Source organism: Triturus cristatus, chromosome 4_1 (assembly GCF_964204655.1).
Source record: "Triturus cristatus chromosome 4_1, aTriCri1.1, whole genome shotgun sequence".
In the NCBI taxonomy this organism is placed as follows: domain Eukaryota; kingdom Metazoa; phylum Chordata; class Amphibia; order Caudata; family Salamandridae; genus Triturus; species Triturus cristatus.
The window spans coordinates 858,300,487-858,318,433 of record NC_140585.1 but is presented as its reverse complement, the minus strand read 5'-3'; the positions used below and the strand labels follow the sequence as shown (position 1 = coordinate 858,318,433).

Here is a 17,947-nt window from a genome sequence, read left to right as displayed (position 1 = left end):
CAGTTGAGGGAATAGATTTTGTTTTTTCCCCCCCTGGTCTAAATCTTATAGCCACGGTTGTTGCTGCGTGCAATCTGCGCAACAACGTAACCAAGGGTTCCTCGAAACCCATGTCATCCATCATTTGCCACAACTTGTCTCTACAAACAGTGTCAAAAGCACTTGACAAATCCATGAAGGCAAGGTGGATGGAAGAATTCCTTGCCCTCATGTACTTGCCTATAATTAATGGCAAGTTCAGACACTGTTCGATCGTTCCCTTTCCTCTTCTAAAACCATATTGGGAATTTATAATAAGACCCACAGAGTCTGCCCATGTTTCCAACCTGGCAAGGATTATTCTACCCAGCAGTTTACATGATGCATCGATTAATGATATAGGGCGATAGCAACGAGGATCACCCCTATCACCCTTCTTAAAAATCGGCACCACCACTGCCTCCTTCCATGATGCAGAGATACGGCCAATAATAACCGCCTTAAATACATTCAAAAGCAAAGGTGCCCATACATTGATGTTATGCCGAAAAAAGTCCAATGGCACAGCATCAGGACCAGGAGCCTTTAGTGGTATACCTTTCCTCAAGGCCTCTTCCACCTCTTGCAACGTAATCGAGGAACTAAGAGACGAGGCTGTAAGTGAAGCCTTCAGATTCATAGTGTCACCCAGCAGACCCGAGAGTATTTTTGCTTTTGGGTTAAAAATGTTCCCGAAATGGGCTTCCCATATTTCACCAGTAATCTGCATCACTATGTTATCTCTGCCATCATTCGTAAACAGGGGGCGGTTCACTACTTCCCAAAAAAGCCTACTGTCTTTTAACTCTGAGGCCTTCTCTAGATCTTCCCAAGCAAGGTTTTTTAGATCCTGCTTCCTTTTTCTAATGGCCTCCTTATAGGCATTTCTGGCAGTTTTTACCAACTCCTTATTCCTTGGTTTTTGTTGCAAAGCCACTTTTAAAGTTTTGTGGGATGCAGAACACACAGAATCAAACCATCTGAAACCCTTGGATTTATTTTTCCCAATTGGTTTTTTAAGATGCTCAGCCACATGCCCACACAGGATTTCAAAGTTCCTAATGACCTTGTCTCCGTTATATCCAGTTTTTCGTGTTTTATCTTTAAAAAGTCCGCGTAAAGGACTGTTATTTACATTCTCCGCTTTCCTTTTCTCTGCTTTGAGTTGAGCTTTTGACTTCGCCTTTACTATCGTTTTCCTTATCCTCCCTGATCGCATGATTATAATTTAATAATTTAATATTCAATCTGTAATCTTTTAATCTATGTTCGTATTCAAAAGCCTATTGAGGGCTCTATGGTGCCTGGTTGCTCCTTGCGATCTTGTGTCTCCCCCCCTGGGATCTGTTTAACTAGTGCAAGAACCAGTAACTCATAGATATCTCAGATACAGATTCAGATTCTGTCAGATTCAATCTCAGAGAATCCCCTAGGGCTCGACTCGTGCAAAACACACTCACTCCTCACCTGTCGGGTCTAAAGGCGTACTTAAATTTGAGTCCGTTTTTCTAGAATGGTCCCCCGTCTCTCTGTCTTACCCTCTCAGGCGAAAGTGGGGTCAATTCCGTCGCTGTCACTGCCGTTGTTGGTGCCAATGTGTGAGGAGCGAGGGGAGGGGAGCAAGGCAAAGGCAGGTGCAAAGGCAGGTGGAGGGAGGCTCCCGGCTCCCAGCTCCGTGCGCCACCGCTAATTCCTCCGGTTCCTTCAATCCAACACCGTTCCAACTCCCCCAACTCCCCCAGCTTCCTACAGCTTCCGGATAGCGGTGGCGGCGGCGCCCAGTGGCCTGCGGTACAATGTAGGCGGGGGCTCCTGCAGCAAACCAGCAACAGACCACGGACCGCGCTGGCTCTCCGTGCCCTCCCCGCCCGCGAGGCCAAGCCGCTCAGCTCCAGTGACCTGTGACTGCGACCGTGTCCGCCGCAGGCCCACACCAGCGGCACGTCCTCTCCCGGGGAGGCCCCCAGCGGCAGAAAATGGTGAAAATACAGCGGGAACGCAGCGGGGGCTCAGCTCGCGGTTCTCAGCGGTTCTCAGCCTGCTTGCAGCGGCGGTGGCGGCCCTCTGCGCGGACACTCGCTCCCTGTAACACTGCTCCACAGCGACACACAGCGGCTCCAAAGCACAGCAGCTACCAAGGGTGGTCTAATGTGACTATAGCGCCTTGACGCCTATGAGCATTTGTTGTGCTTTTTAAATTAAAATCATATCAAAATACTCACTTCTCCTAGTAAACATGTTAAGAAAGGTTTGTATGATCAATTTTGTGAACGCTACCCCGATATGTGCCTGCAACCATGAGCTCCTAGTGAAGTGTGAGGAAGAAGCTCAGCCTTCCATCCTTCACCCTTTACTGGGGGATGTAGATCCAGATGAGACCTACAGAACCCACACCGACTTCCACAGGGGCAGATCTGCTGTGACTTTGTTGACTCTCTTGATGTGTGAGTGTTATGTTATTCTTTGATTAGGTCTCTAAAAAAGTTTGTTGACTTTCTACCCTTTTCAGCAAGGAAGTTGGTTGCCCTGATCACCTCAAGGCTGCACTATTGCAATCGTCTTCTATTGCGTTTACCTAACTATCTGATCCAGAAGTTGTAGGTGGCACAAAATACTGCAGCTAGACTTTTACTTCAACTGTCTCGTGACAACTCCATCACAGAGGGTTTGTGAGAACTCCAATGGTTACCAGTTGGTAAATGGATTCTTTTCAAAGTTTTAAATATTGTGTACTGGGCCTATTATCAAATTGGTTCCAAATTCCTCTCTGATCGTTTTGTTCCCTACCTTCAACTGATAACACTGAGATCTGCCTGTAAAAATCTCTATCTAACCCAAAGTTCAGGTTACAAACTACTCCTTCTAAAGATCTTCTGCATTACTGGGATGCTGACCAGGAATACTGGCTGCAGTTTGGTCAGAGATCAAAAAGTGGCACTCTGATCACCACAACTTTCCAGTATGTTGAAGCTGATGCAATGGCTTCCATTGATTTGGAGATGAGCGACTTAGCCTCATATTGATCAGAGACTTTAAAGTTTGGGCTGATGTCAGGAAGGCACCTTCTAAGTTGTCTTATGTGAAAAAAGCTACTTTTATCACAGCTTGCATTTGGTTAGAAATACTTAGTTTTATGTAACGTTAAGTGCCTCCCCACAGAGTCTTTTCTGAAGTCAAAGATGGCAATGAATGATATAGAGTGGAATGTGGGTGAGGGGAGGGTATTGTGAAGACCTAATAGGATAGCTTCTAACATAAGTAATGTTATATTTGATGACTATTTTGGTGGCACATTAACACAGATGTCTAGGAGTCTGGAAGATGAAGTTAATATTCAATGTAGAGTACCCTTAAGAAGGATCAAGCATAGAAACACACATTCATTCAGGTAGATGTGATCTCATTATCATTAGAAATGGTCCCTCTCCTCCTCTCTACCTAACTCAGTGCTCCTAACTGCTTTACTCTCTAAATTTCTCTCTTTTTTTGTATTACTTTCCTCTATTTGCTTATACTCTCAATCAATCAATCAATCAATCAATCAAGAAAGCTGTTCATGACACCAGTTGCCATTTGCAGTTCTGTCTTGTAACAGCAACTTGCTGGTCTTAGAATGCTGTAGTTGTGAAGACCTGGGAAAGGCCTGCAGGTTTAAGTATTATTATACATTAAGACCAGCGCCCAGAATTGCTGAATTGGGACATATCAATAGCACAGAGTGTAACGAATCTGGGGGTGGGGGGGGGGTTGTTTCTGTACCTAAACTTACCGGTTTGTGTTAGACTTGTCATTTGAATGTGGTACAGAACATGATCTGACCAGACATGGCTGCTACTCCTCGTCAACCAGGACATCCAAGGCTATATTCCCTATCCTTCATTATTTCATCTACTGCTAGTGGAGGTTTGTGAGCAAGTGACCATTCCATCCAGTTGTGCCAACTAGTCAGACATATATGAGACTGAGCTCAGCCACAATACCTATTTGGTTGCTGGTCACGTAGTGGGATTTGTCATGGAAGAGAAATCAGCTTGCCCCTCAGTAGTATCATCTTGCTGCTGAGAGCAAAGAAAACTGAACGTCAGACTAAAGTAGGCCTGTTATGGGAATTCTCTGGTCTTTTGTGACATTTGAACTCAAAACTAGTGCTGATCTGATTTCATTCAAGGGCATGTTTGTGATTGTGGCACTGAGCATTGAGAAGGTAGTTACTTCTAGTCATCTTTCAGGGAAGTCACAGATAAAGATTTTCTGTTAAGTTCAGGAATATACAGTTGAAATGTTAATATCTGATACAAACCCCCCAGTGGAAAAATCAGGGTTGGAGATGTGTGATTTTAGTGTCTCAGGAGTAACAAGAGATGTGCAGTCATAATTATCTCTTTCTCCTAGCAACGTATTAAGCATGTATGTCATCCAAGATGAATACTATTAATGTAATCCTGTTGGGGCAATGCCATTGACATGTATATTTTCTACATTATGAATGATGGGGGAGAGTGTGAAGTGTGTGTTCAATTTTAACTGCGATAACCCTCGTTTACTGTGCTCTTCGTTTACTTGCCGAGTACAGTCAAACCACAATCCCATTGGGTTTTTCTTGTCTTTTTTTTTTTTTAACAGTTGTTGCTGGTTGAAAGCAGTTCCACAGTTTTTTTTGTTCAGTTAGTTCAAGATCAATGTTTAGATGAAACACAAATTTTCATGAGCACCAGTTTGTTGAATTCATGCAGTTTAAGCAAATTCCATTTGTGAAATTTGAGGCGTGCTTTAAAACTAATGGTAGAACTTGTATTGCTGAGTGCAGTTTTGAAAAGTAGCTCAACAATAATGTTATGCTGCGACAAATTGGTTTGCTTAGAGGAATTATGTAAATGTTACAAAGTGATCTGGCCGCCTTCATGTAAAAGACAACATTTAAAAGTGAAATGGCAGAGTGGCTTAGTGCCAGTGCTCCTTCCCTGAAGTAATGAGTTGTCTAATTATGTTACAGTTGACAAAGGACTTTAGCACCCCTGTAAGTCCCTAGTAGATGGTACTCCAGGTACCCAGGGCATGGGTACTAAAGAGGGTTCCTAAGGGTTGCAGCATATCGTGTGCCACCCTCAGGGACCCACATGCCAATTTTACACAGACTGCCATTGCAGGCTGTGTGACCTGGGGCAAATCATGAGTGAAAACACGACATGAGACAGTGTCATGCCAAAGTCATTTACCTAATGTATGTATGTGACCGCTACAGCAGGCCTTAGAGCCCTAAGGCAGGTTGCATCATATTTTATGTGTGGAAATAGCTGCATGTCAGATATACCCCTGTGATATCTTGTTCTATAACTAGAAATTACCAGTGAACGGGGAAGCAATTTTAAAAGCATGTCCTGGTCACTGGTGTTTTTTGGCTGGTGCAGCCAAGTCATGGAATGGCCTCCCATTCCATCTTAGAAATAGTACGGATTTACTGGCATTTAGGAAAGCTTAAAAAAACAGTTTTTTTGGCATATAGTTTCTGTTTTCTTAAGTACGCTTCAGTTTGAGGATTGTAGATAGCGCCAGGACACCTTTGGGTAACAGATGGCGCTTTAAAACACACCATAACATAACTTAACTGGTGAAAACGAGTTCCCCAGCTACATGATGGCTTCACTAAAAATAGGGATGTTTGGTGTTTAACATCTTGTATTAATTGACTCACACTGATGCCAGTTTCAGATTTAGTAATATATGCACACAGAGGGCACCTTAGAGGTGCCCCCTGAAAACCTACCCCTACTAGTGTGCTAACTGACTGGTTCACGCCAGCCTGCCACCAGAGACAAGTATCTGACCCTCAAGGGTGGGGGCCTCCACTCTCAGGAGGTCAGAAACAAAGCCTGCTTGAGTGGAGGCTGTTTGTACTCCCTCCCACAGGATAACCTGCTGATCGGCATTCCAAGGCAGGGGAGCTTTAGAGAAGCCACTGACTTTGATATGCAAGTCTGGCTTCTGTCACAGGGGAGGACACCGACCCCGGCTGGAAAGGTGGGAAAATTAGCTAGTCCGGGAGGCGTGCACACTTCAGGCTAGTACCACCCCTAAGGTGGGCTACCTGAACTGGACAAGACTTTTCAGAGTTGGCCGTCTTGATGATGGCAAACTTAGTGTGAGAAAGTCCCCTCTTTCTTGCATGGTATGCCCCCACATTTTGCTGAAATGCTGAATGTACTTTGACTGAGTGTGCCCTGGTCTCCTGCCAATCAGGCGCCCAGGTCATATATTCCTTCCCTAAACAAAAACCTCAAAACCAAATTGGCAAACCCTGGCCACATGTCAGCCCCTGGTAAATGGTACTCTAGGTACCCAGGGCCTTGTGACCAGGGAAGGCCTCTAAGGGCTGTAGCACTCATTGTGCCACCCTTAGAGGCCCTGTACCCTAACACCCACACACTGCCCTGGCAGGTAGAGTGTCTGGGTACAAGACAAAACAGAGAGTCGACATGACACACATCCCTGTGTGCCATGCCCACAACCTACACTGCCCTGGCATACATCAGCCACCCCTCTAGCTGGGTGCCCTATGCCAGTGGTGTGGGCACAGAGGCAAGAGCCCTGTGCCCCTACAGTACCCAGGTCCATTCCTGGGCCCTGTAAGTACAGTGCTGCCATTTAAGAGTACATGGTGCTGTGAGCTTGTCAAACACGAACTCCACAACACCATAATGGCAGCACTGAAGCCTGAGAAGTTTGGTATCAAATTGCTCAGCACATTAAATCCACACTGATGCCAGTGTGGGATTTAATGTACCAAGCACCACAGAGGGCATCTTAGAGAGGCCCCCTGAAACCTAACCCACAATCCACGTCTATTCTGAGGCTGCCTGGGATGCCACACAGCAGACATGTTGCTGGACCCCTGGGTAGGAGAGCCCCTGCTCTCCTGGGCCTGCAACAATGCACATCCTGGGCGAGGTGCTAAATCTCCTCCCCCAGGATGGTCAGGGGGAAGCTTCAAAGGCATGCCGCCTCTGTGAGCTTCCCCAGGCCACTGCAACCCCAAACTCTGGCGGGAATCTTGGCCGGAAACCCCAAATAAGGACAGGGGATGTGCCAGCCTGCCAACCCCACCCCTCAGGTGGGGGAGGCGAGGTGAAGCACATCCCCGGGCTCTCACCATCTTGAAGATGGGAAGCCCTACCCAATCAGGACTAGGCTACTGCCCCCCTCCCACAGGAGAGAGGCAGGATAGGGTACACCCCAGGACAGGGACCCATTGGTCCCTGCCCTTCACCTACCTGTAACACCCCTAAATCTAGTATTTAGGGGCACCCTGAACCTTCCTTTCCCAGATTCCAAAATCCGAAGAAGAGCTAGAAGAAAGAAGACCTGCCCTGCAGCTGCTAAGAAGAGGAAGACACAAACTGGTTTGGCCCCAGCCCTACCGGCCTGTCGACCCTTGAACCTGCTCCTGCTCCAGCCCGGTATCTCCCTTATGTGGCTAGCAACCTCACCAACCCCGGAGGACCTGGCTACCTTTTGGCTCTAAGCCCCTGGGACACCCATGAGTAGAGGCTCTACTCGAAACCTATATCTAACCCCTGGCAGCAGCCCGGAACCGCGAACCCAGCACACTCTGCACCAGCCGAGCCTGGCCAGTGCCGGAGTGAACAAAGACCCTGAGGACGACCCCACGGCGACTGTGACCCCGAGTCCGGCACCCAAGGACCTCCCTCGACATTCCTGAAGAAGCCTGCAGCCTCAGAACCAGGTGCCCCCCCAACCGCGATCAACAGAGGGTAAGATTTCCCGACACCTAAAGGCACCCCTGCACGCGGCGCCCCACGGCCTCCTGTGCCCAATCCCGGGGTACCCACCTATCCTCCAACTACCCAACTTACCTCTCGAAGTGGTGGTGGCACCTGAAGAGTCCTCGTCCCGAGCTTGCAGTCTTTTTCCTAACCGGAGATTTCCCATTGAAATCCATTGAGCGCCCGAAGGCTCAAAAGCACTCTGCACCCAGCCGCCCGAGTGGCCCTGGCAGTGAAAACTCTACTCCTTCCTACTTCCCCACTTGCCCTGAGTAATTGACCAGGAGCTCAGCTCCCACAGCGGCGTGGCTTGCCAGTCAGCAGCCACCCAACAAGGCCCCCCTATCCTTCATAGGATAACATTGGGCCTAACTCTCTCTGCACCCGGCCGCCTTAGAGCCGCTGAGGGTGAACCAACTGTACCTACCTGACCCTGGGAGACCCCTGAGTCTGTGCCCAGAACCTCAACTCTGCCAGTCGAGTACTTACCCTTAAACCGCAAACTCTATTTTCCTCATAGGGTAACATTGACTGGCTTTTTCCTGAAATTTCTTCTAAGTGTGGACTTTTCAAATCTTCAAATATTCACCAAAAATCAGCCGAGTGACAAAAACTAATTTACTCACCTGTTCTAAGGTGAGCTCCCAGTGCTGGATCTTGGTGCCCAGCACTGACTCTACAACTGTACTTACCCTTAACTCAATTTTCTTCCATAGGAAACCATTGACTGTTTTTCTGTGAAATTTCTTCTAAGTGTCGATTTCTGCAATCTTTAAATATTCTTCAAAAATCGTATAATATCTGAAAACGTAATTGCTTATCTGTTTTGGATAAAGGTCCCAGTACTGAGTCTAGGCACCCAGTACTGGATTACAAAAGTAACGAGAACATACTGTACCTGTAACCTGCATTTTAGGGAATCATTGACTGTTTTCTCTGAAATATTTTCTAAGTGTCAACTTTTAAAATAGCTAAATATTAGTTCAAAATCTTTACAGTACTTAAGTCGACTTTCATCACTTGATTCTGAGAACTGACCCAGGACTGCATCTAGGATCCAGTCCTGGAATTCCAAAAGTAATCTAAAAAGTAATCTGTTGCAAATAACTTGAATTTACCATTAAGCTCAATGTATTGTTGTGTTTAAAAATAGAGTTGCCTACTGCAACCACTTGTAACTGTTTACTAAAATCTATTGCATATTGCAAATGTATTTATATGAAGCATCTACTATTGAGAATGTATATTTTAACTCCAAGTGTTGGTTCTAAAATAAAACAAGGATATATTTTTTATATATAAACCATTGGCCTAGAGTTCAGTTATTGAGTGTGTGAAACCATTTGCTGACTGAGTGTGTACAACAAATGCTTCACACTGTCCTCTGATACTGCCTTACTGCTCGACCAAGCTACCACTTTAGAGTGTAAGGTTATACCTAACTTTAACCTCTGTCAAACCCTGGGGGACTGTGGACTCTGTACACCCTGTACCTATTAGGGAACAGTATATACAGAGCCACTTTCTTACAAACAGTGATACAGTCGAGGCTATTTACAACAGTGAAATATAGATGAGATAGCTGCAAAACATTGGATGCAGAGAGAGCACAAATGGAGAGTCAGGAAAGGCCTCCTGATCGTGCACTGGGGGGTGGGGGAGTAGGGGGGGGGAACTGGCTCCAGGACCTGCCCCCCTCATGCTATGCTATGTGGCAGACCTTTTGTCTTTGCTAATGCTTGTTCTAAGCAGCATTCGTTGCTTCTTTGTAGATGTCAAGTTTGTTTTCCCCTGGATGAATATAAAAAAGGCAGGTTTATTAGAATGTGCTCTTGTACATAATCATTGTAATGGTTTCTCATAATTCGTGCATAGCTTCAGTCTGCTCCAAAAACAACTCAGGTGTGTAGTATCTTTTTGAAATTAAACATAGAACTTTCAATCAGTCCAGTCTTGGGAAAAGTATTTTGCTATTGCCTTGGAACTGTGATCAAGCGTGCAGAAGAATTAAGGTAAGGAGGTGATTTCCTCTCGTCCTTTGGCCTGACTGTGATTTCAAGGGAGCACCTGAGTCAATAGCCTCTTAAAAGAAAATACTTAAAATACCAAACACATTTTAGTCTTTATAGATATATCAATGATAACATGTAACATAGTGCTCCCTAAGCTGTCTGCCACTTAATGAGGCAATTAGGCACTCTGAGATAGTTTCTAAGTCAGAGAAAATCATTTTCAAATTTTGTCCACTTTTAAATTAGAAAACATACTTAATGATATGGTTTATACAGTAGACATTTACACCTTGTAATATTGAATGAATATTCTTCCTCTTTAAGACTATCTAGTCTTACTTGATATCACACTAGAACCTATGCAAAACATAGTTCGTGCAAAGATAACCTTTGTTCTAGCTCAAAATTTGATGCAGTGAATATGCTTACTCATTCTAGTTCATTCCTTGGAAAAAGCTGTATCACAAGTACCTCAAACAAGAGGAAAAGGCTGTAGAGAAGGTGGATGGCATGCTCTTAAATTTCAAAATATGCAAACAGGAAGAAATGTGTGTGCTGAACTTCATAAGGTAAGAATAACAATTTGTTTTTTATTTGGGATATTGACTACTCAAGTAAAGGTCATTTTGCATTTTCTTTCTGCCTCCGACCTGAAAAAAATGCAGGTGTTTTCCTTTCAACAACACAGGAATCCATCAAGTTGAATGTTTGGTTTTGCAGCGTGAATCTTTCTGGATTCACTATGCTGTGCATTATTCCGCGATCTGGTGGTTGGGTCCGGATTCGTAGTCTTTCTTTTCCTTTTTTTTTTTGTTGTAGCCCAGGTGGGTGTCAACGTCCCAACATTTGGTGTACCTCTCGTGACGTTGGCGTGCTTCCTGCGGAAGTCCCACCTTTGGGGCGCCATCTTCAGATTCTTTTTTCCGCCGTTGGGTCTGGATCGTCATCGAGAAGCTCCAGAGTTTTAAACGAAGGAAGAAGGTAAATACGCGAGTACAGAGAGGAAGGAATTACAGCCAGGACGGCGAAGAAGGAGGAGATCCTCGAAATTCTTCGACGCCCATAGGAAAATGCGCATTCAGGGACTCTGAGCGCAATGGACAAGACACCATTTAAATTCTGCCCTAACTGCCACCACAAGTACGCGCAGAAGGACCAACAACCGGTGTCCAACCCTTGCCTGCCGCTCGACCACGAGAGCAAGGACTGCAACGCCTGTTCCGCATTCACGCCGAAGACTCTCTGTGTGATAGATAGACAGAGGAGAGCCAATTTCAACATGGAAGGCAAGGGTAAGGCCCCGTCGCTGTACGATCTGGGCTCTCCACCGACGATGAGGACAACATCGCCGAGGGACCTGATGTCTTCACAGTCGCAGAGACCGATAAGAAAACGCCTGACGAGGTAAGAGACACGTCGAGTGCGAAACCCCCGAAAGAGCAGCGAAAATCTGAAAGTGACTCTCGAAAAACAGAGTCAAAGTCCTCAAAAGGAACACCGGTGCCGAAAAGCTCGACGACCGCGAGTGGATCCAAGGACAGAAGGACCAGCGGATCCTTCGAGAAGGACTCCCAGGTGCCGAAAGACAGAGTTCGTCGAAGCAGGCCCACGAGGTGGGGCGCTCGGCGACGAAAGACAAGGCCGCGTCGACGCAAGCTCCGTCGAAGAGACCTGCGGTCGACGCCGAGCAAGTCTCTGAAATGGAGAAGAAAAAGAGAAGGCTCGAGGCGGAGATGGAGAGCATCCTTCAGAGGAAGAAGGAGTTTGATGAAAAAATGAAGAAATTCAATATCCCAACGATCCCACCGACGGAGGTCGTCGAGATCGAGGAACAGTAAGAATTTGACGCCGAAGAGCTGTCGAAGGATCCGGAAGAGGAGGAAGAAGGCCCCTACTATGATGGAGAAGATGAAGAAGAGGATCAGCAGTCGTTCTACGGCTCAGCGCCGTCGACGACTCAGGAGCTGGAATGGCAGGACATCGACACCGAAAATCCTGAAGAGCCCGTGGAGACTTATCCGTCGAGGCCTTCGCCACCAGACGACATCGGAGCATGCAACATGGTCGTCAAGAGCGCTGCAGCGGCTTTTGGAGTGAAATTAGACGAGGAAAAGCCGAAAGCTGATTTCCTACTCGAGACTCTGCTCCCCATCCAGACGAGGAGCCAGTTCCTCCCCATGCTCCAAAGCGTGATGAACCAAGGGAAGGAAGCGTTTAAGGACCCAGCAACATGCCGGTCCATCACGCCCAGAACGGAAAAGAAGTACAAGCACTCCTCGCAGGATCCTCCTTACATCAAGGGATCAGTCACTGCCGACTCCATTGCTTCCACGGCCAGGAGAAGAGCCAATGGGCCGGCGACCTCGGGACCACCTCCTGACAAGGAGAGCAGAAGGATGAACCTCACTGGAAGGAAGGTTGAAAAACGCCGCAATGCACTGGTGCATGGCAAACTCGAATGCGTTACTGAACAGGCACCAGTACCAGCATTGGGATGAGATGGGGGAACTAGTCAAGCATCTCCCAGAAGAGTACCGACAAAGGGCTTCCCATCTAGTGGAGGAGGGGAAGAATATCGCCAACTCATGCATTAAGACTGCATTGGACGGGGCTGAGACTTCGAGCAGACTAATGGCCATTGGGATCACTGAAAGGAGGCAGGCCCGGCTGAGAATTTCTGGATTCAAACAAGAGGTCCAGAACAACATACTGAACACCCCGTTCAACGGTGAAACGCTGTTCGGGGCACCGGTGGACGAGAAGCTCTCCCAACTAAGAAGGAAAATGAGACGGCAAGGTCCATGGGGGCCCTGCAGTTCAGAGGGATGAGAAGAGGCACCCCAGCTCGGAGACCCTACGGAAGGGGAGGTAACCGACAGGGAACGTCACACCAAGCATTCCAGCAAGGACAGCAGGGTGACAGTCACAGCCAACAAGGACAGCAGACGCAGAACTGGCAGTACTAAACTCGAGGCCAGTCCTTACGCGGGAGGGGAAACGGACGTGGCCAAAGAAGAAGAGGGGGAGACCAACCCTCTTCTAAGTGACTTTGCACGCAAGGAGACGCTCACTCCCAGTATACCCCGAGGGGTGAAGCACAAAATGAACACAGTGAGGGAGGTACACGAAACAAGCGCCTACGAGCATACGACACCGGTAGGCGGAAGACTGGGACTTTACCTTCAACAATGGCAAAAAATAACCACAGACAAATGGATACTCAATGTCATACAGCACGGATACTGCATAGAGTTGGAGAAAAGGCCTCCAAACAGGAAACCAAAGAGAAGACAATGCTCTGGTTAAGAGCTGGCTCAACTCAGGGAAGAGGCACAACAACTACTCCAAACGGAGGCCATAGAACCAGTTCCATGCAGAGAAAGGAACAAGGGAGTGTACTCAAACTACTTCCTGGTCCCAAAGGTGGACGAAACACTAAGACCCATCCTGGATCTACGATTCCTAAACAAATTCATAAAGACACAAAAATTCAAAATGACATCGCTACAAGAAGTGCTACCTCAAATACAAAGCGGAGACTACATGTCCACCGCGGATCTCAAAGATGCCTAACTGCACCTCCCGATGAACAGGTGCCACAAAAACCTGTTAAGGTTCAACATCAACCAGGACCATTACCAATTCACAACCCTGGCATTCGGTCTAAAGTCCGTACCAAGGGTTTTGACGAAATGCCTTGCAGCAGTAGCAGCGTACCTAAGGAGAGAAGGGATTCATGTGTATCCTTACCTAGACGACTGGCTGATCAAAGCAAGTACTCGCGAAAAGGTGCGAGGAAAACACAGAGCGGGTGACAAGAACACTAACAAGCCTGGGGTTCTCGATACACTGGGGAAAGTCATCAATGGAACCAGAACAGGTGAAGATCTTCCTGGGAGCGCAGATCAACACCTTAGACAAAACAGTCATGCCCAGCGACAGGAGAACGATAGCCCTGCTGAAGGAGACGCATCTCTACCAGAAGGGGCGAGCTCTGACAGTGAGAACAGCGAGCAAGATCATGGGCATGATGGCGTCATGCAATCACCTAGTCCCCAATGTACGGCTTCACATGAGACCGTTCCAGGAATGGCTGCAACAACAATGGTCACAAGCGAATGGAAGTTGGGAGGATCTAGTGGCTGTTAAGCACGCAGTGCAAGAGGAGATAGCATGGTGGAACAGGGAGAACATAACTGTAGGAAAGCCCTTGACACCACCAAGCCCAACTGTGACCAGTACCACAGAAGCATCCCAGATAGGATGGGGGGCACACATGAACAAGCTCAGAGTGAGGGGTCTGTGGACTCCAGCAGATGCGGTCAGACACATCAACTACCTGGAATTGAAGACCGTACTGCTAGCTCTGAAGGCCTTCCAGAGGCAGCTATACAACCAAAAGGTGTTGATACAGACGGACAATACTACCACAATGTTCTATATCAACAAGCAGGGAGGAACACAATCATTCCCCCTTTCAACTCTGGCACAAGAGATTTGGAGATGGGCCATCCCACTCAAAATAGACCTGCTGGCGATACACCTACCAGGGAAAGACAATGTGGAAGCCGATTGGCTCAGCAGGCAGACCTTGGCATCCCACGAGTGGGAGCTCAATGGACAGGAAATGCAAAGGCTATTCAAAAGGTGGGGTACACCGACAATAGACCTGTTTGCAACACGCCTGAATGCAAAATGCCGAAACTTCGCATCCACACAACCAGAAAAACAATCCCAGGGGAATTCCCTATGGATAAGTTGGTCAAGGACATTTGCATACGCTTTTCCACCAATACCACTGATGCACAGGGTACTCAACAAGTGCAAGACCAGCAACATGACAATGATCCTGGTGGCACCACAGTGGGCGAGACAGACATGGTACTCACAAATAGTGGAAATGGCACAGGGACCTCCACACCAATTCGCAAAAAGAAAGGACTTGCTCTCCATGCAGAACGGAGAGATTCTACACCCAGAGCCAGAGAGCCTCGGACTGGCAGCTTGGCTCCTGAAGACATAGAGTTCGCACACCTTAAACTACCTCCAAACACTATGCGGGTGCTGCGGGAGGCAAGGAGACCAACAACATGGAAATGTTATGGGGAAAAGTGGAAAAAGTTCACAATGTGGTGCAGCAAAAATAAACTGCAAGGGAAAATGACAAAGGAATCAACGGTGCTTAGATACCTCACACACCTTTTAAAGGCGAAACTTTGCTCATCGTCACTGAGGGTACACCTAGCGGCGATCGTAGCTTATACACGAGGTGAGACAGGAGGAAGCTTCTTTACGTCACGGGTAGTAAAGATATTCCTAGAAGGGGCGAAAAAGAATAGCGCCACCAAAGAGGATGCCTCCTCCGGCATGGAACCTCAACATAGTCCTGACGGAACTTATGAAAGCGCCCTTTGAGCCCATGCACAAGGCCTTCCTCCAAATGCTGACAATGAAGACAGCCTTTCTGGTGGCAATAACCTCACAGCGCAGAGTAAGCGAGTTGCAAGCGCTAACGCTGCAAGAGCCCTACATACAGATACACAAGGACAGGGTCGTATTGAGAACGGACCCACACTTCATGCCAAAGGTGGTGTCAGCGTTTCATTTAAATCAAACAATTCAAATACAAGGTTTCTTTCAGGACCCAGCAACAAGCGCAGAAAGGGCACTGCACACTCTAGACGCTAGAAGGGCGGTGATGCACTACATCAAGAGGACAAAAGAACACAGGAAAACCAAACAGTTTTTTGTGTCCTTCGCAACGAGCTTCCTGGGTAGACCAGTGACAAAAAGCACCATCGCAGGATGGATTGCGCTAACAATACAATTCTGCCACAAACAGGTGGGGCAAGAACTATCCGAGGAGCCACGGGCCCACTCCACAAGGAAGAAGGGAGCAACAATTGCCTTTCTGGCAAATACACCCATTCAAGACATATGCCTGGCGGCAACATGGGCCTCGGTGCACACGTTCACCAAGCACTACTGCGTGGATATACAGATGAACAAGGAAGCACAAGTAGGACAGAAGGTGCTTCAACATATATTCAACGAACAACGCTCATCTTCCACCCAGCCGCCACAGAGATAACAAACCGCTACAAAATCTATGCACAGCATAGTGAATCCAGAAAGATTCACGCTGCAAAACGAATAGTTTCTTACCTGTCGGTGTAGTTTTGCAGCTTGAAGATCTTTCTGGATTCACTAGTGAACCCACCCACCTCCGCCAGGAAGATGAGGCAGGAGAAAAAAGGGTGGAAAGACAAAGACTGAAATAACAGGATAAAACTGAGAGGAGATATAAGGAAGATACTTAACGCCTAGGGTTAAAAAAAAAAAAAAGAAAAAAAAGAGAAACGAAAGGGAAAAAAGAACCCGAAGATGCCGCCCCAAAGGTGGGACTTCTGCAGGAAGCACGCCGATGTCACGAGAGGTACACCAAATGGTGGGACGTCGACGCCCACCTGGGCTACAAAAAAAAAGAAAAGAAAGACTACGAATCCGGACCCAGCCACCAGATCGCGGAATAATGCACAGCATAGTGAATCCAGAAAGATCTTCAAGGTGCAAAACTACACCGACAGGTAAGAAACTATTCGATACTCCTTGTTCACTCATGTCTTTGTGAATTTAATCTATATGCATCCACTAGACTAGCATTAACCTTTGCTGCCTTGAATAACAGCACTGTGTGTCTAAGCATAGTTTGACTACATATGACAACCAGTGATAAATTACAAACTATGGTTTGCGTTTTAAAGACACACCACATCTAGTACATTTTAGAGTTAAGATCTCTCATTATTAGTAGATGTATATTCTACAGATTAAACATTCATCCCACATACTTCCAGTGGCTGGTGTGGGCTTATTAAGTAACCAGAACTTATAGAGAAGTTAAAATGAGAGCAGAGGAAAAGGTTAGAAAGGATGTAGACAAAAGGACTATGTGTGTGTTGACGAATGTAACAAGTGTGACATCCGGTGCAAGGTAGAAAGTGTAAGGGGGGATTAAGCCCAGCTTTATACAGTCTCCCTCCACCTACCTAAGTCTAATCTCGATCATTTTGAGCGAGTTGAAGAACTTGTAGGTTCGTTGGGCACGTCCATTCTCAAAATTCATCTGAGAGATAGCAGATGTAAGGTTCCCATGTCTTGTTGAATTAGAACATTGTTTGTGTTGCCACTGGCGTCAACCTCTCCAACCCCAGTAAATCCCAAAGTTTATGGAGTTATTCTGTAAAGATCGGGATCGATTCCGAGCCCCATCGTGAAATTAGGAGTTGCTTTGCAGCCCCCAAAGCCGAAGTCTTGGCGTGTCGCCTGGGTGATTTTAAGGGATATGTCAGTGGGTTCAGTAGCGCCAATAAAACATAGCCGAGGAGTCGGGGGATCACTGTGCCATAAATTTCCACCTGCCACAAAATGCTCTGTCTAGGTCAGTGCCATAGGATATGAGTAAGAGTGCCCAGTTGTCCACATCGCCACCAATAGGTAGCATCCCTGCCTGTATGCCAGTGTGCAATTCTAGCGGGGGTATAATACCAATAATGGGCTATCTGGAGAAACATTTTCTTAGTAAACGTATTGCGTGGAAGCCCGTGCGCGATGGAGAATATCACGCCACTCCCTATTCGTAAAAGTGCATATGCACTCTGCCTCCCACCTAAGTTGATGTTTTACGTAGTCTTTGCAGCGTGACTATTAAGGCATATATATCTGAAAGTAGGTGCTTATCAGAGGAGTGGGTAATGAGCCATTTCTCAAACAGGGTGAGGGATCTACTAGCATGAGGACGAATCAAAGGCTGGGACACCCAATGTTGAATGGATATGTATTGCCAGTGGGCTGTTTATGGAAGACCAAAGGACGATGCTGGGGGGGGAAATACATTCAGCCTTCAGCGTCAAAAAGATTGCCAAATCTTTCATAGTTAGCCTCCTGCTAAGTACCTTAAGCAAACACAAGGAGATGATGGACGTAGTGCTGAAACCTTTCAGACACTCACCCCCAGTCGCAGATCTGGGTTGAATCCATCATCATTCTTTAGCTCTCTTCACCACCTCAGTTCAGACTCAGCCATATGCAAATCAGTCTTGACCCTGTTCCTCATGGGAAAAGTCCACCCCGAAC

General features: G+C 46.9%; 1 protein-coding gene across 2 annotated transcripts in view; it reads left to right on the top strand.

Annotated features, from left to right (window-relative positions):
• FBH1 (F-box DNA helicase 1) overlaps positions 1-17,947 on the top strand; it is a 719,176-nt gene that overhangs the window by 88,583 nt on the left and 612,646 nt on the right. For both annotated transcript variants that reach the window (XM_085653566.1, XM_085653565.1), the window contains exon 4: positions 10,250-10,380. In XM_085653566.1, the coding sequence (XP_085509692.1) occupies positions 10,250-10,380 (131 nt within the window). The remainder of the gene's footprint in view (positions 1-10,249; positions 10,381-17,947) is intronic.